This window comes from Lactuca sativa, chromosome 4 (assembly GCF_002870075.4).
Source record: "Lactuca sativa cultivar Salinas chromosome 4, Lsat_Salinas_v11, whole genome shotgun sequence".
NCBI lineage: Eukaryota > Viridiplantae > Streptophyta > Magnoliopsida > Asterales > Asteraceae > Lactuca > Lactuca sativa.
In genome coordinates this window covers 237575681-237593931 of record NC_056626.2, presented here as the reverse complement: position 1 = coordinate 237593931, position 18251 = coordinate 237575681, and the positions used below count along the sequence as shown (strand labels likewise).

General features: G+C 40.8%; 2 protein-coding genes across 2 annotated transcripts in view; both read left to right on the top strand.

Moving 5' to 3' along the window:
* The window catches only part of LOC128133598 (cytochrome P450 82A1-like), a 1706-nt gene extending 754 nt beyond the window's left edge, over positions 1-952 (top strand). Inside the window, exon 2 of the mRNA XM_052771099.1 lies at positions 860-952. Coding sequence (XP_052627059.1) covers positions 860-952 — 93 coding nt within the window. The remainder of the gene's footprint in view (positions 1-859) is intronic.
* Positions 953-5363: 4411 nt separating this feature from the next.
* Positions 5364-12101, top strand: LOC128133597 (cytochrome P450 CYP82D47-like). The gene is made up of 4 exons (XM_052771098.1): positions 5364-6178; positions 10571-10625; positions 10894-11118; positions 11300-12101. The coding sequence occupies exons 1-4, from the start codon at positions 5433-5435 to the stop codon at positions 11930-11932; spliced, it is 1659 nt and encodes a 552-aa protein (XP_052627058.1). The 5' UTR covers positions 5364-5432; the 3' UTR covers positions 11933-12101.
* Positions 12102-18251: the final 6150 nt, after the last annotated feature.

Genomic DNA, 18251 nt, shown 5'->3' with positions numbered 1-18251 from the left:
TTAATTTGTAAGTCTTATGGAAGGCATGGACTAAGGGTAATTATTGGGACTTCATGGAAGAGATTTTAGAGGCCTAGGGGCAGTTTGGTAAATCAGGTATCAAATTTGAAGGGAATTTCCGAAGCTGGGGTAGAAAAGGCAAAATTTGGGCTTAGTTTGGAAAAGATATGGTAAGGAGTGGCTGGTTGTGACAAATCTGTAGAAAGTTTGTATGAGATGCGGGTATTTAACCCATCACCATGAACCGACCTCCCAAAAACCCTAACCCTAATCGTTTCTTCATTAGCCGCCATCCTTATGACCCCTTAGCCGGTGATGCCACACCTCCCATCGACCGAGTTGTGTGCCACCGAAGATGTTTCCCCCCGACTCGTGCCGATGAACCCAAAGCATGCCAAAGACCGATCGACTGCCTCGTAGCCATGGTCGGAGTCGTGAGCCAACTGCCAAGCAACCTCAAATGTCGCCGCCCGGTGGGTGTAATGATCGACGAAGTCGCAATCTCGCTTTCCTCCGGTGCCACCTTTGTTGCTGACATCACGAATCAACCACCACGGTTGTTGTAACTGTTCCAAATCGCTGCTATTGTTCTTCTTCTTCTTGTATTCATCTTGTCGCCTGTCGCCTTGTGGGTGGAGGAACTCATGGCGTTTCTGTTATCACCGGTGAGTGATGGTTTGGTTCAAGGCTCGTGTGCGACGTGGGTGCGCTGTGGGGGAAGTCCTGTCGAGTAGGGTCGTGGAGAACCACCATGGCAGCCGGCCATGGTGGCTGTCATCGGAATATGCCGTCGGACGCCGCTAGATCGATGGAAGTATCCGTTTTCAATAAAGCATGTGTGTGGGTGTTTATTTGTTAGGAAAAGGCATCACCACCACCGCAAGGTGGTGGCTGCCGCCATGCACCACCGCCGGCCACCTCAAGGTTGTTTGTGTGTGTATGTTTAGCTTAGTTAGTGTGTGTTGCTTTGATATTTCGTTATAATTATAACTCAAAAGCGAAATAATGGAAAGAAATTAGAAACCACCACCCTAGGGTGGTGGCTGCCGCCACCGGCCGCCGTGTTGGGTGGCGGTGTGGTTTGCCTCGTGGTGTTGATTCATTTGGGGTGCTTGAGACCCTACTGGGCCCAAAGAAGCTCAAATGGGCCCAATGAAGCTTAATGGACTCTAATGGACCCAATAAAACCCTAATGGGATTAATAATATTTTATTGGGCTTAATAGGCCCAATAAAACCCTAATTGATCTAAAAGCCAACAAATTAATAAATGAGCTAGTATTTGGGTTGGAAACCCTAATTAGGGTTTGGAAAACCCTAATGCCATCAAAAACCTAATTTTGGGGAATTAATCGAGACACACGGGACTTATTTATAACCTGGAATACAAAATAATAATCATTGGTGGAAATTTATCTAAGCAATATTGGACTTAATGGATTAAGTCTTTAATGCGTTAAGTAGGAAACTTAACCCTAATCACCATGTTATTAGAAACCCTAATTCCACTTGGGTTTATTTTTGGGCCCTTCTATTGGGCCTTGATGATTGGATTATTAAATGGGCCATACAAGATCAAGCAATTAGACTAGAATAATCTAACGGGCCTAGGGTAAGGCCCACGTAAGTGGTTTGGGCCCAATTTGGAATATTGGGCCACAGTTTGGGCCTTAATGATTATATGATGTTAGGCCTTAGATTAAGACCATGTATAGGCCTCTTTGATTCCTAGTTGGCTTTGGGCCTATGGATTGGGCCTTGGGCCTAAATAAGCCAAGCCTAGGGTAATGTAGTAATTATCCAAGTATGTATTATGGTTATGTGTTGGGACCCAATTATTAATTGGGTGTTGTTTTGGTGCTTACAGTTCGGGAATCTGTCATCCAACAGCTGCGATGAGTCTGCGAGACTTCAACAAGTGTGGGATTGTGTCTACAGGATTGTAGGAGTGTGAGGTTAGTTATCTTTTAGTATTGGTGGGTCTACGGCCACAATGCCGACCCACTAGTAGGATTTGTATGGTAGATGACTGTCTTTGTGTTATTCATCTAGGTTTGTTGTTACCTTTTATGTTTATGTGCTTTCATGATATGTGTTTATGTGGTAGTAGTAGTAGGGGGTGAAATAGTCCCCGGTTGTTGGGTGAAATAGACCGATGGGTACGTCAAGCACCCCAGAATGGCTTGATCTGGGTACGCCAAACACCCCATAATGGTTTGACCTGGGTACGTCAAACACCCCAGAATGGTTTGGCCTGGGTAAGTCAGACACCCCAGAATTTTCTGTTAGTACAATATGTTATGCTATGTGTTATATGGTAGTAGTAGGGGTGAAATAGTCCCCGGTTGTTGGGTGAAATAGACCGACTGGTACGTCATGCACCCTAGAATGGCTTGACCTGGGTACGTCAAACACCCCAGAATGGTTAGACATGGGTAAGTTAGGCACCCCATAATTTCCTCAAAATATATAGTATGGTATGTGGTATGATGGGGGAACTCACTAAGCTTTGTGCTTACGATTTTTAGTTTTGGTTTCAGGTAGTTCGTTTTCAAAGGAAAGGAGTCGGCTCGATCGCAGTGCATCACACTATGGTTTTCCGCACATGAGATCTTTGGGATTACACTCTGATATTGTCTTATGATAATATGTTTTGACTATTTCTACTTTAGTTTTGACATGACATGATATTACGAAAGTTTTATTACACTGTTGGTTTTCTAATAACGTATTTAAAAATGAAATTTTTGGCCTTTATTTTTGGGATGATACAAGTTGGTATCAGAGCCTTGGTTTGAGGGATTCGGGCACACTCTCGGGTGTGTATGAACTCAAACTAAGAACATGGTATGAAAATTTTCAAAAGTAAAATCATTTTATAACAAAAGTTTGAAAAGAGAAAAGACCAAGGTGTGTGATGCGTGCAACCAGCCAAGCTCAAGTAAGTCTTCCCCAAGATATCCATACATGTTATGAGATGTTATGATATGATATGATTATGAGAACTGCATGCTAGATTAGGGCTAAGGATATAGGGAGGATGCCTTATATGCCTATTGTATGTGCTTGTAGACTTGCATGTTAGTACTTATCAGTCGGTAATAGGATAGCCTGTTTAGGTTATGCCTGATTGTATGAGCCTTTGAATTACATGTACAAATTCCTGATTAGAGGATAGAATGATTTGATTAGAATATGATGGTTAGATTTTCCATTGTCTGAATGCTTCTTGCTTTGTGCTTTGTGGGACTTTTAGTAATGTGATTTAGCTATTAAGTGAATATGCTAAGTCACATGTGGCACAGGCTGGATAATCTCAGAGTGATAGATTCGACCCTATTGCCCAGCTCTCGTTTGAGTCTAATCGTTATAGGGATGAGTCTGTTACATGAAGGATTATCTGATCTCTGTTGCATGTGGCTATATTCATGAGGTAGCTAGTTGACATTATTGGGAATCTTTCAGTAGTTGAGGACTGGGTGGGTTCGGGAACCTAGGAAAGCCTAGGATATGTTTGAGTGGGATAGTAGTGAGGCTCCGTGAGACTTGGGTGTACCAGTTTGAGGAAGTGACTTAGAGGATTCGGGAGGATTGCTGAGGAAAGTATGGATAGGCGTGGAAGGTAGTATTAGGCCCGTACTACTGAAAGCACAGGATCAATACTCGAATCAGTGTGAGTCTTGAAGAATCTGAGAAGCTTCGGGGAAGATTTAGTGACCCGGTTTGGGGACAGAGGATGTTCCAGTGTTGCAGCTTGGCCATTGGAAAGTGAGCTAGCGAGCGTGACAGGGTGTTAGACCCTGAAGGATCTGACTTCCAAGAGTTTATAGATACGAGATCGATTTGGAGCACTTTGAGAAAAGGTTCGTGCTAGGTGCGTATAGTATAGGGTCCCGGGAAGAGACCCATTTCTTCTAATCCTCGGGTGAAAGGCCAGCAGGGCCTGAGTCAGTGCAACACGTACAGGACAATGCATAAGGGAGTTTGTCGCTCTGCGGGTTTAAGCTACTTCGGGGTAGCAGGGTTGATCATGTCAGCAGAAGGTGATTAGTATTCCTCTAGATGTTGCGGGTATGTCATCTTCTATTGCTACTAGATGGATGTTGGGGATACGTATCGCGTTGGAGTTATGAGTAAGTTTGGATAAGTTTGATCTCAGTTCGGTTTCCTGCTAGTGTTTGGGTTATCAAGGATCATATATGCCATCCTGCATGCCGAAAAGTCCTTGATGAACCCACAGAGGTACGCATTTATGGACCACATTGACAAATTGTGACGTCAACTGATTCCAGGAAGAGTATTAGGAAACACTCTGAATGATTGCTGGAATATCAATAGAGATGACGCCAATAGTGATGAAAGAGACATTTACCGACGGAGAGTATTAGGGACAGTGCCATTTGCGACAACAAATGAGTATTAGCTGCGAGGTAATAACGACCACCCTTTAGCAACGACACGAGATGTCATCGCTAAAGGTATTAGCGACGATACAAGCATCAGTTGCGACGTTTTTTTTTTATCGTCGGCAAGTTACATTTTTTGTTGTAAGTGCTCCATGATGGACAAGACTTCACACCCCAACAGTTTTGATTGAATCTTTCACCCGCTTTCATTTTCCAGCACTAATGCTAGTTGAGATAGAGAGTTGGCGTAACTAGAGAAGTCATGGTCACCTTATGATTGATTGATCATTTGTTCCGTTCAAACATTTTCATTTTCATCAAAAGTTCATACACGTTAAGGTGGTCATCATACGTTGGATTACTTATGGAGTTTGTTGGGATTTGATTCTTGGCTAGTTTTCATATATAATTCTAGAGTTTAGGTTCTTTATTTGAGGCAATTGGATTTCACTGTGTGCTAAGGTTGTTATGCGATTAAATATTTTTTTTCAATTTCTTTCATTATACCTTGCTCATGTAGAAGCAGATGCCTTTTTTCTTTTTATAAAATTGCAATTTAAAAAAAAAATATTTAGTGCGAATCATATACATTATTGCTTAGAAAATAAATTAAGATCAACCTTGTGTCATGGAATGCATACGAATTCAAAGGAATTTAAATGAAAGATTTTGATATTAACGCCATTAGGTGATAAATAGATGAAATTTAATTTGGTCAAAATACATCTAATTCAACAACAGAAAGATTCTATCGTTTTTTTTGGCACAAGACCAAGAAATGTATATGTCATTCTTAAATTATATTCCCTTCTTAAGTATATGTTTATGCTACATGCATGATCATTACGTTTAATAACACAATTGTATCCAACAAACTTTTCAGCCCACTTTGTTGACTTTTATATTAGCATTCAATTTGAATATATAAAATGTTGGCAGCCACTGCCAGCCAGGGAGTTCCATCTCTATATATTATGAAACCTATGTATCATCACCCTCATAATTTTTTCTTCTGGACGTAGAAAACATGGAGTTGTTTCTCCCATTTTCAGCGACTATAACCGCAATTGTTTTTTGTTTTCTACTAAAATTCCTGCTGCAAAGCTTTAAAGGAAAGAGAGTGAAAAACACAGAACCACCTCAAGTCAAGGGCCGATGGCCAGTAATCGGACACCTGCGCCTTCTAGGTGGACCTGAACTACCTCACAGGGTCTTAGGTGGATTGGCAGATAAATATGGCCCTATTTTCAGCATCAAGCTTGGTGTTCACAATGTTTTGGTGGTGAGTAGCGCTGAGATGGCGAAAGAGTGCTTTACCACAAACGATAAGGTGTTTGCAAGTCGACCCAAGTCAATGGCAGTAGAACACATGGGCTATAAGTATGCCATTTTGGCTCTAGCTCCTTATGGGGACTACTGGCGACAAGTGCGCAAGATCATGACTCTGGAGGTTCTCTCTCAGCGACGTGTGGAGATGCTTGGACCTCTTCGTTCTTCAGAGGTTAAAGCATCCATGGAAGATATATATAACGCTTGGGTAAAGAATAAAGAGAGTGGAAGTTCCGACATGGTAAAGGTGGATATGAAACAATTGTTTCAGAACTTGATATTAAATGTTGTCGTCAGGGTTGTTTCAGGAAAAAGGTTTTCACCTGATGACAAAGAAGGTGTTCGATTTCAAAAAGTGATAAGGAAATTCTTTGTGTTGTTGGGCACATTTGTGGTGTCTGATTTTATTCCATATCTGAAGCCATTGGACCTGGGAGGATACGAGTCAAGATTGAAAACACAGATAATCAAAATAACTCTTTGATTAATAGGAAAATAACTCAAAACCTATATTGTGTTTTGTGTGTGTATGTACGTACAAACCATAACTCGGTATCTATACATATATATACTACCAACTTGTAGAATTAGTTTACAATTAGGAAACTAAAAACCTACTTGTTTATGATTTCCTAAAAACTAGGTTGCTATTACTTGGTCTCCAAGTCCTACTTGACTTAGGATTCCAACAATCACCCCCGAATCTCTAAGTCCTTCTAGAGAATTCTTCAACCCCGATCAAGCTCCGCATTTCCTTGAACTTGGTTCGAGCTAATGGTTTCGTAAGAATATCCGCCCTTTGTTCTTCACCGGGAATGTATTCCACCTCCACTTGTTCCTTTTCGACACAATTACGAATAAAGTGAAACCTTGTGTGAATGTGCTTACTCCTTCCATGAAAAACGGGATTTTTAGTTAGTTCGATAGCCGACTTGTTATCAACTCTAAGAATAACTTTCTCTTGTGCTTTGTTCATTATTTCCCCAAGCAAATCTTGAAGCCATATTGCTTGACATGCACTCGCTGTGGCTGCCATGAACTCAGCCTCACAAGATGATAAAGCAACGGTGTCTTGCTTTTGTGAACACCATGTAATTGGTGATGACCCATAGTAGAAAATGTGACCGGTTGTGCTTCTTCCGTCATCCGGGTCAACATTGTGACTACTATCACTATAACCAATAAGCCGCTTTTGTCCCATTCTTTCGTACTTAATTCCGTATCCAGTTGTTCCTCGTAAGTACCTTAGAATGTGTTTGATTGCACCACCATGTGATTCTCTTGGACTTTGCATATATCGACTAACAACTCCAACCGCATATGCCATATCGGGTCTTGTTTGCAAGAGGTATCTATGGCATCCTACCACTTTTCTATATTGTGTTGGGTCGATTTCGGGTTCATCCTCGGCCTTTGACAATTTATTTCCCGGTTCCATCGGTATGTGGGTTGGATTGCAATCATATAAACCGGCTTCTTTTAAAATGCGTTTAGCATATGCTTCTTGGTTTATAGTAATCCCCGATTCTTCTTGCTTAACTTCAATGCCAAGGTAATAAGTTAATCTTCCAAGATCCGACATTTCAAAGTTCTTGGACATCTCTAATTTGAACCTCTTGATCATGCTCAAGTTTGTACCTGTGACAAATAAGTCATCAACATAAATTGCTAAAATTAGCAAGTTAGATCCTTCACATTTCCGGTACACCGATGGTTCTTTCATGCATTTTTGAAATTTCATATTCTTCAAAATCCCATCAAGCTTCGTGTTCCATGCTCGAGGTGCTTGTTTTAGACCATATAGTGCTTTTGTAAGGCGATATACTTTATGCTCGTTGCCCTTCTTTATATAGCCTTCCGGTTGTGACACATAAACAGTTTCTTTTAATTCTCCATGTAAGAATGCTGTTTTTACATCTAAGTGGTGAAGCTCCCACCCATGAGTAGCTGCTAAGGCTATAAGAAATCGAATAGTTTCAATTCGAGCTACCGGGGCAAACACTTCCTGAAAATCAATACCGGGTTGTTGCACGTAACCTTTAGCGACTAACCTTGCCTTGTATTTATTAATGGTGCCATCTGCATTTTTCTTTAATTTGAACACCCACTTGAGTCCAATTGGTTTCACCCCCATAGGTCTGTTTACAAGAGTCCAAGTATTATTTTTGTTTATCGACTTGATTTCCGCATCCATGGCCTTGACCCATTCTGGTTCTTTCTTCGCTTCTTCAACCGATACTGGCTCGTCATTGGTTGTTAGAAGGAGTTCTTCGAGATTGTCAAGATCAAGCTCATAATCTTGGAATCGTCTTGGAGGTACTCTTGCTCTTGAAGGTCTTTGGTTTGCAGCTCCTTGTTGATCATTATTATTTACCGGACTTAGTGGTTCATTATCTTGTACATCCGCTCCGTCTCCAATCTCTTGATCCGATTCAATTGGATCATTGTTTACATCGTTTCCTTGGTTGTTGTTCACATCTTCTCTTGGATAGTCCCATGGTATTATGAATGAACCCGGTTCTTCATTGTTGATTCCTGCTTCTTTAATCCAATCCCACCCTTTGGTTTCATCAAAAATAACATCTCGACTCACGATTATTTTTTGTGTTACCGGGTTGAATAACCGGTAGGCTTTCGTACCCGGTTCGGAACCAACATGTACTAGTGGTCTTGATCTTGCATCCAACTTCTTTTGATTAACCGGTTCAACTTTTGCATGTGCCAGACACCCAAATATACGAACATTTTCTAAATTCGGTTTTCTTTTGTACAATTTTTCATATGGAGTTGTATCACCAAGGACTCTTGTGTAAACTCGATTGATTAGATTTGTTGAGTGATTTACCGCTTCTCCCCATAAGTAGTTTGGAACATGCATTGCCTTCATTATACTTCGTGTCATGTCCATAAGAGTTCGGTTTCTTCGTTCCACAATTCCGTTTTGTTGTGGAGAGTATGGGGCGGTGAGATGGCGTTTAACTCCGTTTTGCTCACAAAAGGAATTAAACTCGAGAGAGGTAAACTCACCTCCTCGATCACTTCTAAACACTTTCAAAGGCTTTCCAATTTCATTTTCCACCAAAGCTTTGAATTTTTTGAAGTGTGTAAACGCCTCACTCTTTTCTTTTATGAGATAAATCCACATAAATCGTGAAAAATCATCAATTAGTGTAAAAATGTACCTATTTTGACCCTTGGTTGCCGGCGTGATCGGACCGCATAAATCTCCGTGAACAAGCTCCAATGGTTGTTTCGCTTTGTATGTCGTCATGGTTGGGAAGGACTTTCTCGTTTGCTTGCCGACTAAGCATGATTCACATAATTGATTCTCATGATCTAATTTTGGTAACCCTTTGACTAAACCTTTTTTGGACATCTTTTTCATTGACTCGAAATTGATGTGCCCAAGTCTTGCATGCCATCGCCACGCATCTTCACTTAGTCTTGAATGTAGGCAAATAGGAACTCCAATCTGTAATTTTATTTTATAAAGGCGGTTTGAAGTTCTTTGTACTTTCATTAATAAGCAATTATCGGCATCGTGCATGGTTAAAAAGTTGTCTTTCATTCGAATATCACACCCGGCTTCAGTTGCTTGTCCGAGGCTTATAATGTTGTTCTTGAGATCCGGAATGTAGTAAATTTCCGTCATCAGCCTTTGTTGACCTTTCTTGCCTTGGAAAAGTATAGCACCTTTTCCCTTGATTTTTACACACGAATTATCTCCAAATTTAACCTTCCCGGTTATGTTTTCGTCAAGTTCGGAAAAAAATGACCGGTTCCCCGTCATGTGATTGCTCGCCCCATTATCCAAATACCACACATCGTTTTCTTGTGAGTCGTATCGAGACGGTATCACCTTCTCTTCATTCAAAAATACGGTCTCATGTAAAAATACGGCATCGTCGGTATCGTCATATTCAATAAAATTATTTTCTTGTAATTTTTTGATTCGGTCCGGACATTGAGACGCAAAGTGACCCGGCTTATCGCATCGGTAACAAATAACTTTTGAACGATCCTTCTTATTCTTAATTTTTTGGTTTGGGTCATTAGTATTATTGGGTTTATTTGAATTTGGGCTCGTATTATTGGACCTTTTGGTTTTGTATTGGTTTGACCCGTTTCCTTTTGACCCATTTGATCCGTTTGTCTGATAGTGCCCAGTAGATCCACTCGATCCCTTCCAGTTTCCCTTCGTTCCACTTTGAGATCCAGTCGCCTTCTTCGCAAACATCACCTTCGATTGTTCTCCATCACTCACCTCATCCTCCCTAATTCTCTCTTCGTAAGCTTTGAGCCTTCCGACGACATCTTCAAATCCCACCGTTTTTAGGTCCAATACTTGTTCAAGAGAGGCGACGATATGGATGAATTTTGATCGGGGAAGAGTTTTCAGAAATTTCTTTACTAACTTGGATTCATCAATGGTTTCTCCGAGGGCTGCTGATTTCGAGGCGATACAGGTCAATTTTCCGGCGTACTCATCAATTGACTCCGATTCCAACATCTTGAGTCGATCAAACTCGGCGGTTAGGGTTTGCAGGCGCGCTTCTTTTACACGGTCGGCCCCAACATGACGAGCCTTAATCGTATCCCATAAAGTTTTTGCCGAATCCACATCTCCGATCTGCATAATCAAGGATTCAGGGACTGCTTGATACAACAATCCGATTGCCAGGTAGTTCTTCTCTTCATTCTCTTCTGTTCCAGGGTCAATCACACTCCAAGCCTTATGAATTCTTAAAACTACCTTCATCCTTAGTGACCAGACCATGTAATTCGTGGAATTTAACATGGGACACTGAACAGAAGTTGATCCGGTTTCTTTCACAGTCACCGGTCCTCCATCGCCCCCTGTATCAGCCATGTTGACCTTACTCGTCAACAGGTAAGAATTGATCTCAAGGCTCTGATACCAATTCAAGATTGAAAACACAGATAATCAAAATAACTCTTTGATTAATAGGAAAATAACTCAAAACCTATATTGTGTTTTGTGTGTGTATGTACGTACAAACCATAACTCGGTATCTATACATATATATACTACCAACTTGTAGAATTAGTTTACAATTAGGAAACTAAAAACCTACTTGTTTATGATTTCCTAAAAACTAGGTTGCTATTACTTGGTCTCCAAGTCCTACTTGACTTAGGATTCCAACAACGAGAAAAAAATGAAGATGACAGGAGAAGAGATGTACGGAATTGTTACAGGATGGCTAGAGGATCACAAGAGAGTGAGAGCCGAGGAAAAGCATGCGCAGCAACATGAAAGAAGCCAAGTCTTCATGGATGTTCTTATTTCCGTTCTTGAAGGTGCCTCCCCAGAGGAATTCCGTGGTTTTGACCATGATACCATAATCAAGGCTACATGTTTGGTAAACACCTTATAATCTTTGTCTCATCATCATTATTTTGTCTTATACATCACCAATGCTATTAATAAAGTTTTTTAATCGTTTATAGTTTCTTCCACATTCTTTTATAATATTTCCACAAAATTATCAACATGTTGCTTGAAACCTAATACAAGAAATTTGTTTTACTTCAAACTTGCAGACTGTTTTAGCTGCGGGCTTGGACACATCATCTGCAACATTAACATGGGCTTTATGTTTGTTGCTCAACAACCCAAGAGTATTAAAACTTGCCCAAGATGAATTGGATGAGCATGTTGGAAGGAAGAGAGCAGTAGAGGAGTCCGACCTAAAGAACCTTGTTTACCTTGATGCAATCGTTAAAGAAACACTGCGTTTATACCCGCCTGGACCTCTAAGCCTTCCTCATGAGTCCATGGAGGATTGCATTATTGGTGGCTACAAAATCCCTAAAGGCACACGTTTATTGACTAATCTTTGGAAAATTCAACATGATCCTAATAAATGGTCAGATCCTGAAGAATTTCAGCCAGAAAGATTCTTGACAAGTCATAAACATGTTGATGTCAGGGGAAACAATTATGAATTGATTCCTTTCGGTAGTGGTAGAAGAGTATGCCCTGCTATTCCGTTTGCTCTTCGGTCTTTGCATATAACTTTAGCTACTTTAATACAACAATTTGTGCTTAAAAAGCCATCGAATGAACCCATTGATATGAGTGAAACCCCGGGAGTGACTATCAGCAAAGCAATCCCACTTGAGGTCCTTCTGGCGCCTCGTTTATCCCTTGATATGTACCCTGTTGCTGCATGATACCTCTGCTTCAAATCATCTACCAACCCTTGCTGCCACTAACCATGTGCCCACACTCTAGTCTTATTCATGAATGATTCCAAGACAATCCCCAAAAATTAAATCAGAAACTCTTCTTACTATCTTATCAACAGCTTGCTAATTATTAGTCATACTACTTTGTTTTGGATTTTCCTTAATTATTTCATGCAATGTTTTCTAGTTACTTTCGCTTGTATATATGCTCTGTATATAGAGCCATCCCTTGTTTACATTTTAAGCATCGATAATACCAGAGTCTTAGGGTGAAAATTTCCCCTCCTTAACTTAGTGTTGTTTAATTACACTAACATTGTCTTATCAGAGCTATGTTGCACGCATAATATATAGTTGCTTTATATCAATCTTAAAATGGTACAAGTCAACATTACTATATATTAGCCCAGACCCACCCTCAGCTTTTTGATTTTTTTTTACTAGCTAGGATACCCAAATTCCCCTTTGCTCAGGTAGAAACGTGCAGAGTTGGAGATCGGAGCAATTGAGCAGCGAACAAGTTATTGTGTTGTAAACATAATATTATGAACAAAATTAGGGTATAATGTTGGTTGTGTTTATTTAGGATATGTCCCCTGTCCCTACTGATAAATATTAAATTAATATCACTTCTTTATTTGTTTTGTTGGACGCCAATTTCCTTTTGAATATTAAACTAATCCCAACCACTTGTGGGGAAAAGATGCAGCAGCCCCATCCCTCTGCTTTATTGTAGTAAATGAAAGAAGAAAGTGAGTATTTGTTTTATTGAAGTAAAAGAAAGAAGAAAGTGGCAGTGTTTGTTTTGTCGCCATTTTTCCTTTTGTTGTTTTATCCCCATTTTTCCTGTTGTTTTTCTGTTTATGCATTCTTATGTTTATTATAAGAAACAATGCTTATTATTTATTAATTACTTGTTATTTTCTAGGCATGGATAAATATGTAACAAAGTGAAAAGTTTTGGATTCTTCAGAGGCATTTAATGTTGATTTTTCTAAACATAACCGTGTGGAAATGAATTTAACAGATCTTTCCTTAGACCCTGGAATGAGGACTAGGATTTTATATTATGATTTTAATGTTCGAGATGAAGTTCGAAGAGCATACCTTTTAAAAGGGCATTGTCAACCTAAATCGCATGAGTTTTCTTGCACTCTTTTTGGCAACAAACCACAAAGATTCAATGTTGCCTGGTTTAATGTTAATAAATATTATACATGGCTAGAATATAGTGTAAATCAAAATGTTGCATATTGCTTATGTTGTTACTTGTTCAAACCATATGTTGGAGCACAAAGACGTTGTAACACCCGTTTATTTATTAGTTAGTTAAATAAATTAATGAATGAATAGAAGCCCTAAAATAAATAACTATATATCAAATGATGGTCTCGTAGAGCTAATTGTCACACTTTAAGAGACTGGGGGTTAAAAGTGTAAAATCCGGACTTAATTTGTAAGTCTTATGGAAGGCATGGACTAAGGGTAATTATTGGGACTTCATGGAAGAGATTTTAGAGGCCTAGGGGCAGTTTGGTAAATCAGGTATCAAATTTGAAGGGAATTTCCGAAGCTGGGGTAGAAAAGGCAAAATTTGGGCTTAGTTTGGAAAAGATATGGTAAGGAGTGGCTGGTTGTGACAAATCTGTAGAAAGTTTGTATGAGATGCGGGTATTTAACCCATCACCATGAACCGACCTCCCAAAACCCTAACCCTAATCGTTTCTTCATTAGCCGCCATCCTTATGACCCCTTAGCCGGTGATGCCACACCTCCCATCGACCGAGTTGTGTGCCACCGAAGATGTTTCCCCCCGACTCGTGCCGATGAACCCAAAGCATGCCAAAGACCGATCGACTGCCTCGTAGCCATGGTCGGAGTCGTGAGCCAACTGCCAAGCAACCTCAAATGTCGCCGCCGGTGGGTGTAATGATCGACGAAGTCGCAATCTCGCTTTCCTCCGGTGCCACCTTTGTTGCTGACATCACGAATCAACCACCACGGTTGTTGTAACTGTTCCAAATCGCTGCTATTGTTCTTCTTCTTCTTGTATTCATCTTGTCGCCTGTCGCCTTGTGGGTGGAGGAACTCATGGCGTTTCCTGTTATCACCGGTGAGTGATGGTTTGGTTCAAGGCTCGTGTGCGACGTGGGTGCGCTGTGGGGGAAGTCCTGTCGAGTAGGGTCGTGGAGAACCACCATGGCAGCCGGCCATGGTGGCTGTCATCGGAATATGCCGTCGGACGCCGCTAGATCGATGGAAGTATCCGTTTTCAATAAAGCATGTGTGTGGGTGTTTATTTGTTAGGAAAAGGCATCACCACCACCGCAAGGTGGTGGCTGCCGCCATGCACCACCGCCGGCCACCTCAAGGTTGTTTGTGTGTGTATGTTTAGCTTAGTTAGTGTGTGTTGCTTTGATATTTCGTTATAATTATAACTCAAAAGCGAAATAATGGAAAGAAATTAGAAACCACCACCCTAGGGTGGTGGCTGCCGCCACCGGCCGCCGTGTTGGGTGGCGGTGTGGTTTGCCTCGTGGTGTTGATTCATTTGGGGTGCTTGAGACCCTACTGGGCCCAAAGAAGCTCAAATGGGCCCAATGAAGCTTAATGGACTCTAATGGACCCAATAAAACCCTAATGGGATTAATAATATTTTATTGGGCTTAATAGGCCCAATAAAACCCTAATTGATCTAAAAGCCAACAAATTAATAAATGAGCTAGTATTTGGGTTGGAAACCCTAATTAGGGTTTGGAAAACCCTAATGCCATCAAAAACCTAATTTTGGGGAATTAATCGAGACACACGGGACTTATTTATAACCTGGAATACAAAATAATAATCATTGGTGGAAATTTATCTAAGCAATATTGGACTTAATGGATTAAGTCTTTAATGCGTTAAGTAGGAAACTTAACCCTAATCACCATGTTATTAGAAACCCTAATTCCACTTGGGTTTATTTTTGGGCCCTTCTATTGGGCCTTGATGATTGGATTATTAAATGGGCCATACAAGATCAAGCAATTAGACTAGAATAATCTAACGGGCCTAGGGTAAGGCCCACGTAAGTGGTTTGGGCCCAATTTGGAATATTGGGCCACAGTTTGGGCCTTAATGATTATATGATGTTGGGCCTTAGATTAAGACCATGTATAGGCCTCTTTGATTCCTAGTTGGCTTTGGGCCTATGGATTGGGCCTTGGGCCTAAATAAGCCAAGCCTAGGGTAATGTAGTAATTATCCAAGTATGTATTATGGTTATGTGTTGGGACCCAATTATTAATTGGGTGTTGTTTTGGTGCTTACAGTTCGGGAATCTGTCATCCAACAGCTGCGATGAGTCTGCGAGACTTCAACAAGTGTGGGATTGTGTCTACAGGATTGTAGGAGTGTGAGGTTAGTTATCTTTTAGTATTGGTGGGTCTACGGCCACAATGCCGACCCACTAGTAGGATTTGTATGGTAGATGACTGTCTTTGTGTTATTCATCTAGGTTTGTTGTTACCTTTTATGTTTATGTGCTTTCATGATATGTGTTTATGTGGTAGTAGTAGTAGGGGGTGAAATAGTCCCCGGTTGTTGGGTGAAATAGACCGATGGGTACGTCAAGCACCCCAGAATGGCTTGATCTGGGTACGCCAAACACCCCATAATGGTTTGACCTGGGTACGTCAAACACCCCAGAATGGTTTGGCCTGGGTAAGTCAGACACCCCAGAATTTTCTGTTAGTACAATATGTTATGCTATGTGTTATATGGTAGTAGTAGGGGTGAAATAGTCCCCGGTTGTTGGGTGAAATAGACCGACTGGTACGTCATGCACCCTAGAATGGCTTGACCTGGGTACGTCAAACACCCCAGAATGGTTAGACATGGGTAAGTTAGGCACCCCATAATTTCCTCAAAATATATAGTATGGTATGTGGTATGATGGGGGAACTCACTAAGCTTTGTGCTTACGATTTTTAGTTTTGGTTTCAGGTAGTTCGTTTTCAAAGGAAAGGAGTCGGCTCGATCGCAGTGCATCACACTATGGTTTTCCGCACATGAGATCTTTGGGATTACACTCTGATATTGTCTTATGATAATATGTTTTGACTATTTCTACTTTAGTTTTGACATGACATGATATTACGAAAGTTTTATTACACTGTTGGTTTTCTAATAACGTATTTAAAAATGAAATTTTTGGCCTTTATTTTTGGGATGATACAAGTTGGTATCAGAGCCTTGGTTTGAGGGATTCGGGCACACTCTCGGGTGTGTATGAACTCAAACTAAGAACATGGTATGAAAATTTTCAAAAGTAAAATCATTTTATAACAAAAGTTTGAAAAGAGAAAAGACCAAGGTGTGTGATGCGTGCAACCAGCCAAGCTCAAGTAAGTCTTCCCCAAGATATCCATACATGTTATGAGATGTTATGATATGATATGATTATGAGAACTGCATGCTAGATTAGGGCTAAGGATATAGGGAGGATGCCTTATATGCCTATTGTATGTGCTTGTAGACTTGCATGTTAGTACTTATCAGTCGGTAATAGGATAGCCTGTTTAGGTTATGCCTGATTGTATGAGCCTTTGAATTACATGTACAAATTCCTGATTAGAGGATAGAATGATTTGATTAGAATATGATGGTTAGATTTTCCATTGTCTGAATGCTTCTTGCTTTGTGCTTTGTGGGACTTTTAGTAATGTGATTTAGCTATTAAGTGAATATGCTAAGTCACATGTGGCACAGGCTGGATAATCTCAGAGTGATAGATTCGACCCTATTGCCCAGCTCTCGTTTGAGTCTAATCGTTATAGGGATGAGTCTGTTACATGAAGGATTATCTGATCTCTGTTGCATGTGGCTATATTCATGAGGTAGCTAGTTGACATTATTGGGAATCTTTCAGTAGTTGAGGACTGGGTGGGTTCGGGAACCTAGGAAAGCCTAGGATATGTTTGAGTGGGATAGTAGTGAGGCTCCGTGAGACTTGGGTGTACCAGTTTGAGGAAGTGACTTAGAGGATTCGGGAGGATTGCTGAGGAAAGTATGGATAGGCGTGGAAGGTAGTATTAGGCCCGTACTACTGAAAGCACAGGATCAATACTCGAATCAGTGTGAGTCTTGAAGAATCTGAGAAGCTTCGGGGAAGATTTAGTGACCCGGTTTGGGGACAGAGGATGTTCCAGTGTTGCAGCTTGGCCATTGGAAAGTGAGCTAGCGAGCGTGACAGGGTGTTAGACCCTGAAGGATCTGACTTCCAAGAGTTTATAGATACGAGATCGATTTGGAGCACTTTGAGAAAAGGTTCGTGCTAGGTGCGTATAGTATAGGGTCCCGGGAAGAGACCCATTTCTTCTAATCCTCGGGTGAAAGGCCAGCAGGGCCTGAGTCAGTGCAACACGTACAGGACAATGCATAAGGGAGTTTGTCGCTCTGCGGGTTTAAGCTACTTCGGGGTAGCAGGGTTGATCATGTCAGCAGAAGGTGATTAGTATTCCTCTAGATGTTGCGGGTATGTCATCTTCTATTGCTACTAGATGGATGTTGGGGATACGTATCGCGTTGGAGTTATGAGTAAGTTTGGATAAGTTTGATCTCAGTTCGGTTTCCTGCTAGTGTTTGGGTTATCAAGGATCATATATGCCATCCTGCATGCCGAAAAGTCCTTGATGAACCCACAGAGGTACGCATTTATGGACCACATTGACAAATTGTGACGTCAACTGATTCCAGGAAGAGTATTAGGAAACACTCTGAATGATTGCTGGAATATCAATAGAGATGACGCCAATAGTGATGAAAGAGACATTTACCGACGGAGAGTATTAGGGACAGTGCCATTTGCGACAACAAATGAGTATTAGCTGCGAGGTAATAACGACCACCCTTTAGCAACGACACGAGATGTCATCGCTAAAGGTATTAGCGACGATACAAGCATCAGTTGCGACGTTTTTTTTTTTATCGTCGGCAAGTTACATTTTTTGTTGTAAGTGCTCCATGATGGACAAGACTTCACACCCCAACAGTTTTGATTGAATCTTTCACCCGCTTTCATTTTCCAGCACTAATGCTAGTTGAGATAGAGAGTTGGCGTAACTAGAGAAGTCATGGTCACCTTATGATTGATTGATCATTTGTTCCGTTCAAACATTTTCATTTTCATCAAAAGTTCATACACGTTAAGGTGGTCATCATACGTTGGATTACTTATGGAGTTTGTTGGGATTTGATTCTTGGCTAGTTTTCATATATAATTCTAGAGTTTAGGTTCTTTATTTGAGGCAATTGGATTTCA